General features: G+C 48.5%; 1 protein-coding gene across 9 annotated transcripts in view; it reads left to right on the top strand.

Annotated features, from left to right (window-relative positions):
- Positions 1-17,244, top strand: part of KALRN (kalirin RhoGEF kinase) — a 642,459-nt gene that overhangs the window by 275,446 nt on the left and 349,769 nt on the right. For all 9 annotated transcript variants that reach the window (XM_057306496.1, XM_048214817.2, XM_044382637.3 and 6 more), the window contains exons 8-9: positions 2,167-2,298; positions 5,473-5,703. In XM_057306496.1, coding sequence (XP_057162479.1) covers positions 2,167-2,298; positions 5,473-5,703 — 363 coding nt within the window. The remainder of the gene's footprint in view (positions 1-2,166; positions 2,299-5,472; positions 5,704-17,244) is intronic.

Genomic DNA, 17,244 nt, shown 5'->3' with positions numbered 1-17,244 from the left:
GAATCATCGAGCCTTACATCGGAAACCGGGGATGTACTGTATGGTGACTAACATAATAAAATAAAAAATCATTATAAATACTTAAAAAAATAAATATAATTTTCTTTAAGTAAAAAAAAAAAAGTAAATATATTAAAAACAAAGGTAATAGAGACTAAAAACTCATCACTCCTAGTTAATTTACTACATTTTATCATTACTTACGTTCTTGAAATTATGTCTATTTGTCTCTGTGGTAAAAACACTATAAGTTGTGTGTATACCTCCTGATCGCCTCTTTCCAACTCCACATTCTGTGATGGCACTTGATAGCTTGAAATAGACCAATGTAGAGTTTTATACCTCGGGAGTCATCAAATGTCACAAACTAGGGCTTGATTTATTGTTTTATCGATTTTCTGGAGTCTTAAGAAAATAAGGAAAAACATATTTTGAAATGCAAACTAACCTTAAAAACGTGTCCTGTCTGTAGCTGTTACATTGTGAACAATAGCACACCAAATTGAGGGAATATTCTTCTGATATTCAAAAACTGTTATTCCATTTAGCACAGAAGTCACTAGTTCATGCCTAGGCTCAGGAGAATATTCATGTCAAATCTCCCATTCTCTCTTCAACCCTACCACTTGCACATTTTGTTCAAAGTTGATCCAGATTGGCAAGGGAGACCCAGTACTTCCCTTTCTGTGTCTCTGCCTTTCTGTCCTTGAACTGATGCTACAGGACCCTTGTTAGAGTATTACAAAGAAATCCCAAGGTCCTTGGAGAGGCGCTTCCCCCATGGTTGATAGATGAATGTCAAGTTGCTTTCAGGTTCCTCTGTAAAATGGTTATTGGCGGAGCAAAGAAGCTTCTGAGATGTTAGCAAGTGTATGCAATCTGGTGCTGGATGGCACCCAGCATGCTTCCAGAATGGTTAAGGGATGGTCTAATGGGATAAAAACCTACAGAATGAAAAATCAACATGGCAGCCACCAGGCCAGGGGCTGCGAGCTGATGGACACCAGGACTGAACTCAGGAGGTTGCAGAAAGTGCAATGCCAGAGCCAAGAATAACTGGTGGAGTCAACTTCTAGCTGATGTTTCCTGACTTGGACTGCTTTGGATCAGAAGCAAATTTTATTTGTATCTATTTTTTAATGCAATTTCCTCAGGTATTACCAGTCCTTCAGGGAAACTCATCAACCATGCTTCTTTTTAGCTGGGGGAGAAAAAACAAACACACACCAAACAACAGACTCAAGGCTATTTTTTCAAGGCTGTTATGCGTTTATTTAGGCAGCTCTTTATTGTCCTCATATGGGCTGTTCTAGGCAATGAGATAAAAAGGTATTTAGGCAATTAATTTAAATGGAGCTGTGCACCCAGGTGAGAGGAATCACAGACAGAACCATTCCAGACTGTTGGGTGAAGAATTATTTGCATTTTAGAGGTGTGTTTTTCCACCCAATAAATCTGAGTGATTTCAGTTAGCTCACCTTTTGTGCATGGAGACCCATAGTCTTCCACAGCTGTTAATTTTAATTTTTAAATAATTTGATGTCTGTCGAAATCTATATCTATATATCACATCCCAGGAGCCAGTGCCGCCATAGGCATGGTGCAGTCTGTCCCCCTAAGCTGCCCCTCCCCTCCCCCACCCCTAAGGATACTGACCCAACAGTGGGGATCTCCTGGAACATTAATCTCCATCCCCTGTGGGAATGGCCTCTGCAGGTTCCCTGGGGTACCTGATGGCCTTGTATGAGCTGTACTCTGTTCCTCCTCACAACCCATTATGCATGTGTGGAAACATCCCGTTACGTTGTATGCAGCCTCGGACAAGAAGTTCTAAGGGGTACAGGTAAGGTAGTAAGCTCTTCCCACACATTGTAGCCAGTGTGTGCATATAGCCTGTTGAACGCATAGGTGGCTCCCACCCCAGCAGTTTCACAACAGTCATCTTTGTTTGTGGAAACCACACTTCCTACAAAGGTGCTGCGTCTGACTTCTTTGGTGGGGTTGGTGTTTGTTGAATTAAAGAGAAAGACTCCACTGTCTGGAGTGGTCTCTGAGGCTCCCAGAGGTCCTGATGCTTCTTTCCAAGGTACCTGACCAGCTCTACAAAATCTGCCCTTTGGCCACCCCCAGGGCTCCCGCACTGACCCAGCTGCTATCTCCTTCCAGTTCCTGTCAGGAGTGGACGCCTGGTGCAAGATGTGCAGTGAGGGGGGCCTGCCCTCCGAGATGCAGGACCTGGAGCTGGCCATCCACCACCACCAGTCCTTGTATGAGCAGGTGACCCAGGCCTACACAGAGGTGAGGACCACGCAGGACACGCAGGGCTCGTGGGTGTGTGTGGATGTGGGTGGGTGGCAAGAGCACGGGCCTGTGCATTGTGTCATAGCCTGGGTTGGACTAAGAAGAAGAGAAAGGCCATTTTTCTCCCTTTGGAGACATCTTTAAGATCCTTGATTTATGAACCATGAGGTCTCCAGCCAGGAAGCAGAGACAATGCAGCCGTCCACAGGCACCACCTTGTTACGCATGTGCCTGTGTGTGCACGCACATGCACACACACGCACGCACCTCCCTCACCCTACGTATGAAGACCAGACTCTCTCCCCTGGAAGACGAATACGAGCAAGCAAGGCTGTGCTCCTCAGTGTGCTTTCTGCCTGGTGAGCGGGGTGTACATGCCAGCCCTGCCACCCCTTTTATGAAGCAGCTCATCAACAAATACCCATTCTCTCACTAGAACATCCAGAGGAGAACTCATGATGGGGTGGAGATAAGTGTTTGCAGGACTGAGAAGCTGCCATGGAATTGAAGGACAGATTAAAAGACTCTTCCACTGAAAACTCAAAGGCCAGGTGCATGGTTCAAGTTAAAAAAGGGGGTGGATCATCTTGACATTGCTTTCCAAGGAAAAGGAAGGGGGCATATGGGTGCATCTGTGTGGACGCACATAAGTAAGTGAGTTGACTAACTGGCATGAATTCTGAGGGAGAGGCTGAGGGACATAAAGAGATGGGCTGGATAAGGAAGCTGGATGAGGAGGGGAACGTGAACTCACATCTGGCCAAGGAGAGTTGGAGTGGTGTTTCTCCAAGTGGGTTCTGGCACCACCCGCCTCAGACTTGTTAACGGTGCACATGCCTGGGCTCCACCTCAGACTGCATCAGAATGTCGAGAAGTAGGGCCTGGAACCTACATTTTAGTCAATATCACCCCGGGTGAATTTGACACATGCTGAAGTCCAAGAACCAAGGGCTTCTCGGTGAGAGTGAAGGTTTTTGCCACAGTCAAAGCCGAGTTTGATTCTCAGCCCCCTGTTTATCGGTGTGACTTCAGGCAAGTTACCTAAGTACTCTAAGCCTCACTGTCTTCAGTGAAATGAAGGTGATAACACTTGCCTGAGTTTGAAGGCTTATGAAGATAGTGCCCGTGTAATACGTGTGGCCCAGGGCCTGACAGTAATAAGTGCTAAAGAAAAATGGTAACAGGTTTTGTTATTATAAGAGGCAGAGAGGAGGACTTGTGAGCCAAATCTGATCTCATCAGCTTCAACCCAAATGGCTCAAGGCTTTCTCTTCGAACAGAACTATGGGTCAAGAATGCCCATGGGTCAAGAATCTCTAAATTTACTCCTTGTAAGATATAAACATAGAGCGTACAAATGAGATTCATATCATACTTACACGTTTCACACTTGTGGGGTGTTTGGGTCATTACTGAGAGAGACACAATATTTCTCCCAAAGTTTTCGCAGGCCCTAGCATTGGGGGACACGGACACTCCCTCCAAGCCCACTTCAGAGGTCAGTGGGCTGTCCCTGCCTCCTGCACATGTGGACTGAGGCAGAGGACTAGAGCTCTGTTGACTTGGATTTGGGGACTTGGCCTTCCGTCTCTAACTACCCTGCCCTGGACATAGCATGGTGTCAAAGACAGCATCTGCTCACAGTTCCCTGAGGAGGGCTCTCCTGGGTTTGGCCATAGGATATTTGTCTTATTCACATCTCTGGACAATGTTACCTTTGTATCACTGATGAGGTACTTCCTCTTTGCTTCCCCGGCAAATGCATTGTGGGAGGCAGGCAAAGTGGGATGGGATGGGGAGAGGTAGTCATGTAGATGGGCTGTATTCCTCCAGCCAGGCTTCCTCTCCCATCTCAGCTACAGTACTCTCTGCCTAGGATTCCTCCAAGTCACCCACCCCCAGCCCCACACGGTTTCTGTTGCCGCATGAACAGGGGGTAGCTGATGCCTTTGTGTTGCCAAACCCTCAGCAAGCTATTATCAGGACATGAGGGTGGAGTAAGGGGAGGCCGGAGCCCAGCAAACAGCTCCTCATTCATCACCATAAGGCTGGAGGTACGAGCACACTCGCTTCCCCACCTTGCTGGAAGGAAAAGACTGTTCAACTCCAAACCAACCTCGATTTCATCGTTAACCACATTAACTTGGGGCCTTGAAATCCCCTGATTCCCTGGTCACTGCTGGTTTTAATTGGAAAGATACATACTTTACTGGGTCCTCGGCCAGCACTGGAGAGCCACAGGTGTCCATCAGATGATGCCACTTTCCAGAAATATTGGTGCCTGTAATTGTACCAAGATTCCAAGAAGGAATGACAGGGAACATCACCCCCATGGGTCTCAGCACTGAGGGTGAATGTTGGGGAACACAAGAGTGTAGCTATTGTGTCTACAGTCTAAGGGTCCCTCCCTTACCCTGCATGTTCTGGAAAGACGGGGATGTTACCACTCTCAGAAGAAAAGAAGGAAGCTGTATAGAAGGAGAGCAAAAGAAGGATAAACATAAAAGAAAGAAAATGAGGAGGAATAAGGAAGACAGGAGAGAGAAGTGATGATGGTAAAGATGCTGATGGTAAAAATAGAATTAGGAACCAGTCCTCCCTGCTGGGCCCCGTTCTGAGCGCTCCCTGTGTTGACTCACTCAGTCCTCAGCACAGCTCTGTGAGGTTGTCCCATTCCTACCCCTATTTTACAGACAAGGAAACTGAGGTCCAAAGAGGTTAGGAAACTTGCCTGCGGTCACACATCTAGAAGTTTAGAGCTAGGTACAAGAAGTGAAGGTGGGAGAGAGGTTTATGGTATCCGTTTATATTTTGCTTCGTTTCTGAAATGAAGTTCTGCTGCTTGACCTACCCAGTGAATCAGTCCAAGTATGCATCAGGCACAGTGGAGCAGGCACTGTTCTAAGCTCTGGGGACAGATGACCAAGGCAGAGTCCCTGCCCGATTCAAGGGGGAGAGAGACACTGATTCAGCAGCTCCCCTCTCCCAGGATTTGGGATGCTCTGCTCTCCCCCAGGCTGCAGGCGGAGCACCAGGGGTGCCCTGGCTGGCACCTGCCGTGGGTGTCATGGGATTCTGCGTCCTAACGCCGGATCCCCGGGGCCAACTCTCCCTGCCTCCCTGTGCCCTGCCGCTTCCTGGTTCCCTCGATCTGACCTCTCCTTCTTGCAGGTCAGCCAGGATGGCAAAGCTCTGCTGGATGTGCTGCAGCGTCCCCTGAGCCCTGGGAACGCTGAGTCCCTCACGGCCACCGCCAACTACTCCAAGGCAGTGCACCAGGTGCTGGACGTGGTGCACGAGGTGCTGCACCACCAGCGGCGGCTCGAGAGCATCTGGCAGCACCGCAAGGTGCGGCTCCACCAGCGGCTGCAGCTCTGCGTCTTCCAGCAGGACGTGCAGCAGGTAACGGCCGCTTCCCCCGAGGGGCACCCATCCCAGGCAGGCCCTGACCCAGGCGATCAAGCCTGGGAACCCCTGACGGACGGAGGGAAGAGGGCCATTCCGCCCTAGCCGCCCCTTCTCCCCGCCCCGCCACGTACCATCCGGACTTCCTGCCGAATTCACAGACCGGCCTGCGCACTCTCTGGTGTGGGGAAGGAGGCAAGGCCGGAGGCGGAGCGCCTCCTTGCGGTGACATGGCATGGTTTTCTTTGGGGAGAGCTTGACCCTCACTCGGGCTCCCAGAGCTTTCTAGATGACTCCAGGGCCTGGGGGTTTATTTGAGCGCTGACAGGGCTGGACCGTACACCGTGAGCTCACTTCTCAATCGGGGAGGCAGGTGGTCTGCTGAAGTCGGGGTGTGGTTGGGGTACAGGGCCTTTAGGGGATTCTTCGGCAAGATTTTACTTGGCAAATGAGATTTAAAACATGGGCTGTTAATGATTAGAGGTTATTTCTGACTTAATCTGTCTTTTTGCAATATTATACCAGTCATAGCTTTTCCCTTTACCATAAATGATAAAGAAGTGGTTATGTTTTGACCATGAAAGGACAGTCTTGCCACGAATACCCTTTTGAATGAAATAGCCCATCCTTTTTCCCTCATACTTTCTCTGTCTGTCTCCCTGGGAGCTTTGCTCTAGTGTGGATACTCCGGGGGATGGGGAGCTGGTTGGGAGCTAGAGACTGAAGTTGGAGCTTAACATCACCTCCCTGCTGATTTCGCTGTGAGAGGCAAAGGTGGGGGCACTCATGCTATCAGACTTTTCTGTGGCCAGCACTTAATTTCAAGTTTCTACATATAAAATAACATTTCACACTCCTTCTATACCCTCAATAGAATTGGCCAGTTGTAATTGAAAAGTGTATCGAAATATACATGGAACATGAGAGCCAGCTGGACAGGTCTTTGGAGTGTGGTCCTCTTCACAGCTGCTGTTAGGAGGGACCCCAGTGCTAGGTGCCCTGAGACAGAGGGAGGGTGGAGGGAGAGCAGGGCATCCTATGACTGGCTGTGACACCCTCTGGGAGGGGGTTCACCCTGCAACCAGTCGTGGGAATCGACAGGCCTTCGGGAGTGTTTCCAAGTCTTGGGCTGCCCTAACCTTGTCACAGGAACCCCCACCCTGCTACCCCAGGCTGGGGCAAGTGATTGAGTCATCAGAGGCGACACCTCAGCCTCAGGAGAGATGGACATTTATGTGTTGGCCCCAGCTCCAAAACCCCTGTGGTGCCTGCCGGGAACGGAAAAGCAAATGAATCCATTGCCTACTCCTGCCATCTGGAACTGTCCAGATAAATACATCATCCCGGAGCACAAGAGAGCACGGAGCCCATCTGTGATTGAGACAGAGTGAGGTGCCAGCCTCCGGAGGCACACATGGGGGTGTTACTATTTCAGTGAACTTGGAGTGGCTCATGGAGGTAACCAGGCTGCTGGTTGTGCCGTCTCCTTGGTGTGCTCTTTGCCCTCCTGTTGTTTCCACGGCCGTTGCACCAGGGTGGGCATTGGAGAGGGGACCAAGGGGCTGCAAGGGGGCAGGCAAAAGGCCTCCCCAACAGGAAGGTGGCATCCAGACTTGGACTGTCTGGGAACAGCCAGACTTTTGTGTGGCCACCATGGCATCCACACAAAAGCTAGGAAGAAAGTCTAGTAAACCTATACCTGGGGCCATTCTACATCATGCTCATAAAAATGAGTATTTCTGGAATTGAGATGCTATCAGTTCATCTCTACCATACCAATCACACTGTTGGTACTGAGTAAAAGCAAATAGAACCTTATGAGGTACCCAGAGGTGTCTGAGCTGGTGCTTTCAGAAGGCTTCTGGACATAACGCACTCAACAGTTAGGGTGAAAGACTTGGGCTTTGGTCTCCTGACTCCCAGAAACTTCGTATGTGCATCGTCTTTATTTTGCATGTTGCCTCTCATCTATTCCATATCTCCTTGAGAGTAGAAACCATGGCTGCTGGTTCTCTGTGCACCTTACAACTCTTGGCTACAGCTGACATGAAGCTGGGGTTCTCTTTAGATTTGCTGACTTGAGCTGAAATTATCGTCAGAGGACCCCCAGTTCCTGTTTCTCCAGGCCCACCCAGGAGGTGCTCGTGAGTAGCTGGAGTCTGCCTGCAGGTGCAGTGATGTGAAAGTCCTGAGGATCCCAGGTATTGACGGTAGAGGATGCAGGGACCCAGCCTCAGTGCTCACAAAACATGCGGTGCTCATCAGCGATTCAGAAAGCTCCGTCTTCTGCAGTGGGCCTGGAACTGCACCGCATTACGTCCTGGCAGGATGCCTGGTTCGTTAGAATGGCTCAAGACATACCCATCCGAAAATAGAACAGTTTGACCAGAATATGCCATTCCGTATGCAGGGCAGCAGAGTATTGATGGAACAGTTATAGGCAGAAGCATGAGAAGTCAGAGTTGGTGTCTTGAGGGAGGAGAGAATTGACTGAACCATATAGCCTGGATCTAAGATTCTTGAGCACATTGGGGGTCCAGAGATGTTTACTCAGCAGCCTCAGTGGAGAGCTTGTGAGCAAGCCTCCTTGTCTGGAAGAATACAGAATCGTGCATGGGAACACTGGCTCTGCAGTCAGACACCTGAGTGCAACCTGTTCTTCAAGTCTCGGCCGTGGGACTGGGCAGGGCATTTCACTTCTGGTGCTTCTGCTTCGTGACCTCTAAGGAATGATCATCGTACCTATCTCAGTGGACTGAATGAGAGACAAGTATAAGCCTTTGCACCCTGGCTGTCTAGCAGGTAGTAAAGCCTCCATCAGCCTTATCGGGCTCCTTAGTCACATCCTCTGAGTGGGACTCGGGCGCCCCCTGGTGCTCGTGCTGTTGGGACCCCAGCGTGAGTCTCCTGTTTGGACAACAGCGACTGCTTCGGGGGTCTGCCAAGTTCTGTTTTATTCAGTGAGAAAATCTCAGAGCTGTCAAAGACCTGAAAGACCATCTAGTCTAACCTACAATATGATAGAGGAACTTGAGGTCCAGAGATGTGAAATAATGTGGCCGTGACCGCACAGCTTGTTAATATAGTGCCAGGACCAGAAGCTGAGTCTTCTGGCTCCCAGTTCAGGTATCCTATAGAAAAGCCACATAAGAGAGGAGCCAGGTAGAGCAGAACAGGAAGAGAGACAGGAAGCACACATGCATGCTTCCATAGAGAGGGAAAGACAGACGGGCACATGCACATAGCCCAAAACAGGGAGAGGAGGGAGACAGAGACAGCCAAGGGGAGCAGAGGAGGAAAGGGAGAGAAATTTGAAGACAGAGCAGAGGAACTGACATCCTTGGGATGGGAGGAAAAAGAGAAAGGGGAAGGTTAGGGAGGGACAGAAGACAAAGGGACAGGGACTCCTGCTGGTGGAGGGAGAGAGCACGAGAGTGAGCCAGCCTCTGCCTGCCTGCCTGCCTGCCTGCCTGCCAGCTTGCCCCATTGCCAATTCCGGGCTTGGTCTTTGCCCAAGTAGGAATATTTTGCCCGTTAAGGGCCCAAAGGAGAGTAAAGCAAAAAGATGAAAACCAAGGACAGACACCAGTGACAAAGATTCCACTGGAACGTCTGCAGTCAGAATTGACCTGGCACATCACCCTGTGGTTGCTCTCCCTCGAGTCCCAACAGATGTGCTCAGGTTTCTTTTCCCTGCTGGGCTTGAAGGCAATGGGAATAAGTCTCTGAGGACCCAACTGTAAGTGGGGTTCATGCAGCTGCAGAAAGGTGTGGATGGGGCATACCTGCTTTAGTGTCACTAGCGGAGTAATTTTCAGTACTATTGCCTTTCCTGTGTAGAGTGGGACAGCACTGAGCAAGAGCGAAACGAGTACCCCATGACAACATCAGCCTATCTCCACTTCTGCCTCTCATTTCCCCTAACTCCTGTGTGTTCCCAGGGGTCTAAGAGACAGCTTCCCAGCCCAGATAAACCTGACTTTGTGCTGAGAAGAACAAGGAGTAGCTAGAGTCTTGATCCTTCTGAGAGATGCACATTCCATTCAATTTTTTCCATAGCCAGAACCACTGTTTTGAATACTCTCTGCAAGCCATCTTGTTTTGCCTCCCTCTCTTTTTCTTCTCCCTCTGTTTTTCGGAAGAATGAACTGGTGAATTGTTTTAGTACACCTCCTGAGTGCAAGGCCCTGTGCTGGGAGTAAGGTCCCTCGCTTGAGAGAAGACATATGCACCGAAGGATGTATGAATGGCACACGGCTGTCCGGGTTCAGGGCCAAAGAAGCATAATAACGATGGGCTGATGGAGTTAGAGCAGGGAAGGTTCCCTGTGGTTGGAGTGGGATGGCAGTGGTTCTTGGAGCTGAGGCAGAGGAGATGGAGATGGTGTTCCCGGGGAAGGCCAGGAAGCAGAGAGCTGACAGCCAGGGGACAGGGAAGAGGGAGTCTAACTGGGTGCCCACTCTTGGCAGGGCAGGGGGGAGGTAAGGCAGGAGGGGTGAGGAGTGCTCTCGGTGGTGTGGGCGGGACAGTGACGTTTGAGGCTCCAAGGCCCTCCCTTAAAAACAATGTCTTCTAATCAGTCCAGGCAGGTGAGCAAGTGAGGGGCAGTGATGGCAGAATTTATCAGGCTCAGTGACTTTCCCCTCTGAATGACTGTATTAATATTAAAGTCCATAGTTCCTGTACTACAAATGAATCTCACCTGTTTCTATCAGTTTTTCTGGAGCCTCACATGGAGAATTATAGGTTTTACTATGTCAGCTCCTGCCTGCCAAAGAATATGTAAAAAGGATTTGAGAGTAATTTTTTTAAACTGCGGATATTCAGTCTTTTACTGGCTACAGTGACTGTGCCCCCTTAATCGTACTAAAGCAGTGTGGACGGTGTATGATCCAATTGACAGCTTTGCATAATAAAAGATAAGCTTTGGGTTGCACACAGAATGATTAGTCAGAAGAAAGTGACCAGAATGATGATGGGTCTAGAAATGAACTCTTCTTATAAGAAAGGATTAAAGTGTCCAAGAAGGAAAGCGCTCAGGGTGTAGTCCCAGAGAGATCAGGGAACACACACAAGGGAGAACCACCTGCAAAATTTGAAATGCCAACTGCTTACTTACTGGGTATGTGGCGTTGAGGATACAAACATCAGACAGAGGTTGGAGTCCAACCCTGAGATTTTGTTACTGGAATTAAATGTGCCTGTAAAAGTTGTGTGGTTTAAAGTTCAGGGTTCATCATCCTTCTGAGTACATATGATTGAGCATCTAATCTTTTTGCTTGCCTTTTCTTACTTATCTTCCCTCTGAGGCAGGGGATAGTTTGGTTTCCATCTTACTGGTGAGAAAATTGAGGCTTAGAAGGGTTAAAGAAACTTGCCTAAGGTCACACAGCTAGGAGAAGAGTAAGGATTCAAATCCAAGTCTGCCTGAATTCTGGGTCCTGCTCTTAGCCTTTCTGCTATGCCGTGGGCACCATGCTAGGTGATGGGAATGCAGAGAGACCAGGCCCTGCCCTTGAGGGGTTTGTAAGTTAGTGATGGAATGTCATTGCTCAAAGGGCCCTGGTAGATTACTTGGTCCCAGAGTATGAGACTTGCCCAAGGTTGTGTAGCCCACAGCTGAGATTCATCCTCAAAGTGCTTGTCCGGTAAGATCCACAGGTGACAAGTGATACTCATACCCAAATACTCTTTCCCATCTGTTGCATGATTATAAAACTGCCTTCTATATTTGTCTCTCTGATACAAATTTCCCTAGAGCAGACATTACCCATTCTCATTTATTTTTTATAATCTTAACTCAGCATTGCTGATGTTTTTCTTTGTAATTTACATCTTGAATAATATCCATTTGCCCATGCTAGTGTTAAGCAGTAGTCAAGTTTACAATTAAGTTATTTGATGGTCATAATCCATCAAAATACATTCAAGTAGATGACCGGTGATTCTTTGGGCAAGGTGAACACCCATAAAGAAAGCAGGGTTGAGGCTCAGCTGCACCGGGGGAGATAGGGAGGGGAGTAAGGGAGGGTTCTGCTCCCTTTCTGATTGCAGTGAACGTAGGGAAACAGCCTCATCATTAGCATCTCTGGTGCTGCTGATCTTGCAGGGAGCATTCTATTCCTCTTTCTGTCCTAGGAGGCTGGCACTGAAGGGTCTGTTCCCGCCTTCTCCAAGTACTCCCCACCTAGAATTGGCCAGGTTGGGGAGTGAGCTCTAGAGGCTTGCCTCAGACATGCTCAGACCCTCCTGCCTGGGAGTTGCTTGGGTGTCTAGTACCCCTCACACTCTATCCTCTTCCCCTCAAACCTCTAACCCCCCCATTCCTCTTTGCCCTACTTTCTGCCTTCCTCTCCACCCTTCCCCACCCTGGTCTCTCCCTTGGTGCTTTGGTTTTCTGAATGCAATCTCTTCTCTAGTTGAAAAATAGTCATTCCATGGTGAGCACCATCTGAGGCGGGACCTGGGTGCCTCCCTCTGGCAGGGCTAGGAGGCTAGTGGGGCCTGAGAGACAGTGAGAGAAGTCCCCTCCCAGGAGTTACTAAGCCTCAGGGCTTTCTTGGTCCTTGGGAATTTTAAGTACTTTTACTGTCCTCAGTACCTTTTTATTATTATGTTAATGATGGAGAAGACAGCCACCATCCAGGGTCACTTCTTTCCGATAACCCCTATTCTCAACTGGTCCTTGACCTCAACATGCTATTTCTGAAGCCTTGGATACCAGGCTAAAGAATAAAAGGTTCGTACTGTGTCACCCGCGGGGAGCTAATCAAAGATTTGAGCTGAGGAAACATGCTCCTAGAGTGAAGGTCTGAGGTGATCTGGGGTGGGTAGAAAGCTAAGTTGGAGCAAGAAGCTTCTGAGAGCCACAGTACTCCCGTGGCCAGAGAGCAGGAACTAGGGAATGAGGCAAAGGTAGAAAACAAGGGAGATGTCAAGTGCAAATGTGGAACTGTGTTTTTCAAAGTGTAGTCCTTGAACCCCTGGCATTAAAATCTCTGCTCAGAGTGGGGAACGTGATATAAGCACACATTATCCAGCCCTGTTCTATACTGTTTGATCCAGAATCTGTGGGTAAGGTGGTGCCTATCGTCACGGAGCAAGAATGCCCTGTCGCCTTCTTGCGGGGGCAAGAATTGCTGTCTCCTCTTCTAGCTGGACTAACAATCAAATTGATATGAGACAGATTAACAGGAGAAAATCAAATTTAATAGGCGTGCGTATTGGGAATCCACAGAGACATGGGAATTCCAAAGACGGGCAAAAGGTATATATGTCATCCTGAACTAGGGAGAAAAGGGGGTAGGGGTCTGGGATTCCAGAGGAAAGGAATGCACTTCACAGGGCCATAAGAAGAGCAGATGTTTGGTGATTAGATGTTTGCCCTACCGTACAGATGGGTCACTCAGATAAAATTTATCTTTGCTAATAACCCTTATTCTAGGAAAGCCCTGCAATTTAGATTCTTCAGTGTAGTTAAGGGAGGATACAAAGTTTCTCTTGAGGCCACAGGGTCTCAAAGTACCTTCAGCTCAAAATAATCCACATGCCAAAGTGGCACATTCCATGGGGTGGGAGGGTTGTCCTGAACTTCCTCCCTATGTTTTAAAAAGAACCCCAGGTGATTCTTAAGCATTCTCAAGTTCCAGAACCTCTGACTTAAGAGATCCAAGCCTTGGTGATGAGAAGTACGGTGACACCATAAATAGGCATCCAGGCACCAGGGCAAGGAGATCCTTTCAGGGAGGTGTCAAGGACAAAGCCAAGTTCCCATCACTCCAGCCTTGGCTCTGTTGAAGGCACAGGTGTGCGCTGACTGGGAGTGGAAGGCTGCAGGGTGAGGCAGCTGAAACTTTGGGGCTTCAGGTCTCCTGGCCAGCTTCCACCCAGCATTGGTCTGTCAGGTGAAGGGACTACAGTTCTCAGGGGAAGGAGAAGAGACGCTACCTGCTAATGAGTTTCAGCTGATACATCTCAGAAAAATAATGGATTCTCCTGCCATAACCAGACATTTATTTTGATCATGATTGTTCCAAAGAAGGGACAGAAAATGACTTGCCAGTAATTGGGCATTTCAAGTGGCGCCTCCGTGTTCTCCAGGCTCAGGCAGTGGGAGCGGGTGGCGCTGGCATTGTGTGAGCCCTCCCCTTCACAACCTGCATTCACGGTGCTGTGCCGGGAGAAAGAAATCATGCTATGGTGAACTGTCCTGGGTACTCCGCACACTGTGAGTACTGGGGGCCTTAGCAGAACAAAGTGTGTTGTAGGCAGCTGCTTGTGTGTGCGCCCTTTTTCATTGGTCTCAGGATAATGGCTTTCTGAGGAGCAAGGAGGCTGCGGGCTGGGGGGAGTTGCTGAGAGGGGAGGAGTTCTTCAGTTTACTTAAAACAATAAAAACTTCCTGCCTGTTTTCCTGTGGATCAAACTATGACACCAGCTTAGTAACTGGTCTCGAATAAGATGATCGATCAGGGGCCACCAGATGAGGGACTCTGATTCCACATGCGTTCGTAAATTGTCTCCATTTCCTTTAATCACACAGGAAGTTCTCAAATCAGATGGGATGAGTTCATTCACTCATTTATTCAGCAAGTGCTCTCTGAGAGCCCAGCTGTGAACCAAACAAAGCCTCTGCCCACGTGGAGCTTACATTCAGGAGGTAGAGAGAAAACCCCACCACAAACACGTGGATATGTAGTATGTCATGTAGTGATAGCCAGTGACGTATGAGCAGAAAGCTGAATGAATAAGCCTGGGGGATGTGTTTGGGAAGAGGCTCCAGGCATGTGAAATAGGATCTAGGCAGTGCTTGACACCAGAATGAGCTGGGTGCATTCCCGAAAATGGGTGAATGGCCAAAGTGGCCACTGAATAAAGAGCAGGACAAAAGGGTAAGAAGTTTGAAGAAAAGGGTCCGGATCAAAGCAGACCTTATAAGCTATGAAGAGCATTTGGTTTTTCTAAGAGTAGTAGGAAACAATGGTAGAGTTTTTAGTAAAGAGAATGTTGTTAAGTTGATTTATGTTTAAAGGAGTAGGTCCGGCTGAGGCACCTGGGTGGCTTAGTACGTTAAGCATCTCCCTTTGGCTCAGGTCAAGATCTCCGGGTCCTGGGATCTACCCCTGCTTTGGGCTTTGCACTCAGCGGGGAGTCTGCTTCTCCTTCTCCCTCTGCCTCTCCCCCCTTCTCATGCGCACTCTCTCTCTCTCAAATAAATAAATAAATCTTTTTTAAAAAATTAAAAAAAGAAATAGGTCTGGCTAATGAGTGGATGGGAGTGTTACAAGTCTAAGGAGAAAGACTGCTTTAGAGGGCTGCGGGGCGAGGGAGGAAAGATGGTGGCTTGGACTGGTTGTGGTTGTGGTGGAAACAGTGTACAAGAAAGGGTTAATAAGAAAGATTCTCAGGTTTGCAGCTAAGCAGTGGGGTGAGATAATACAGATGAGGTGATGAGTCAAATGCCCTGACCTAGTGCTTAACAAAGAGCAAACCCTCCACAGACAGTAATCTCATCTTCTGAGGAGGGGAGCTGCTGTACCCTCCATATAAAAAAATAACGAAATATTTGAGTGGAAGAAGACTTAGGTAGATGGTATGATCCGGTGTTTTCATTTGAGACAGTGAGGTCCAGAGAGGAGAAGGCGTACACCCAGCTGGGTCATAGCTGGTTAGGGGCAGAGCTGGGACCAGAGCCAGGTCCCTCTTGATCCCAAGGATGGGGTCTATAAGTTATGCTAATCAAGATGGTGCCACATTTTACTGATGCTTTAGGAGCCCAAAATACTTTTATATGTAGGTAGAGCTTAGATAAGAACTTAAAACTTTGAAGGTGGATATCTCTAAGTGTCGGGGCGTCCTGCATTGGGCTGAATGACCCTGTGGATTTCCTCTAACACTAAGATTCTATCACATTAGAAGAGTTTAAAAAATCAGGAGTCCTGGTACAGCAAGCAGCTAGGCCCTCGAATTTCTCCCATCAACTCAGTTGCATTCATGGCCACTGTTCAGAAAAAATATCAACAGTTCTCTTCAAAAGGACTTTTTCTCTCCCCTTTAGCAGCTCAAAAGGACTGTCTCCTACCCTGAAAAGTGCCCTGCCTTGACTGTGTGCTCGTTGGAATAAACACAATTAGATGAGGAAGAAAGGGGGCGATTAGGGAATTATGTATAATGACTGTTAGATTGGCTCCCACATCCAATTCCGGATGTGAGCTTCTCTCCTGGAAAAGACTGTTCTGGAAAAGGACAAATTTCTGATTGAACAGTTGGGACGCAAGAAAGGAGGAAGAGCTTTACAAGTTGTTTTTAAGACTGTCTGCCTGCTGTAGGGGCCAGAAGTCCTGGGTTTTTGTTCCCAAAGACGGTACAGATCTGGTCTCCTCCTGAATGAGGTGGTACAGCTTCTCTCAAGATGGTAGGGCAGGTGCCTCAGCCAAATTTGCACTTGACGGCTCACGGCTGTAAGGCTATAAGCATTGGTTGGATATCTCCTGCATGTGCAGTGCTGGCAGGGATGCGGGGGGCGGGGGGCTCGGCATGGTGGAGGGGTAGGATACAATGGTGAAAATCCCACACTCTCTGAGCTCAGTGGAGAGGGTGGAGACACACAAGGGGAGAACCCTGGGTGCAGCCTGAGAGAGGCTCTATGCCGGAGTGAGGAAGGGGAGCATGGAGCTAACACGTTCACCCCAAAGCCGTGTGGTGGGGATGAGCTGGAGTTGAGTGCCGTTCAACGTGTTGTAACAAACCACGCTGTGCTGTGAGTCGGGGAATCACAAAGAGGTCAGAGTCTAGTGGGAGAGACAGGCCTGGAGGCAGTAATTGTGGTTTGAACAGAATCAGGGAAGAGTGACACCACCCCAGCCTGGGTGGGTTATTAAAGAGAAGCATTTCCAGAACTAGTGATTTTGAGATGGTGCTTAAAGGATGAGTAGGAAGGAGGCCAGGAGGCGGAGATAGGGAGAAGGAAGGATAGGGACATTTCAAGTGAAGTTAAAAGTAGTGAAAGCAGAACTCAGGAAGCAAGAAGCAGTTTTGGGGGTGTTCAGGGGTGAGCTAGGGACTCACTGGAGGTGGGGTTGAGAGCGGGTGGAGTGGCCACAGAGGACTTCCATGTCAGGTTAAGGGGCCCCTCGAAAACTGTATCCCAGTGAAATGCCCCTGCAAGAATGCACAGATTAATTCCACTTAAGCCTAAATTTGTGTTTTTCAAATGGATTTGGTGTCCCTAATTTGTTAATTTTAGGATCCAACTATCTTAACAACTGATAACTTATTTTTAAACCTGAGTGTATAAAATTGCTCCTCTGAAACTAAGGGCACATCTTGCCAGAATCAGATTGACAACGATCATGGGGTGCTACTTCCCACTCAAGTTCACAGGCATAACTGTCATTTATCAGAACCAGAGCATGAGAATGAAAATGGAAAGAACACAAGAAAAATCTGTTATCTCTGTTCTGTCTCTCATAACTCATTTGCTTCTGCACCAGTGACCAGATCCTCCCTCCACGCAGTTATTCATGCCCCAGGGGGTCA

The sequence above is a fragment of the Ursus arctos genome, unplaced genomic scaffold, assembly GCF_023065955.2.
Source record: "Ursus arctos isolate Adak ecotype North America unplaced genomic scaffold, UrsArc2.0 scaffold_4, whole genome shotgun sequence".
In the NCBI taxonomy this organism is placed as follows: domain Eukaryota; kingdom Metazoa; phylum Chordata; class Mammalia; order Carnivora; family Ursidae; genus Ursus; species Ursus arctos.
The sequence above is the reverse complement of the archived record's forward strand: the minus strand, read 5'-3'. Positions and strand labels throughout refer to the sequence as shown.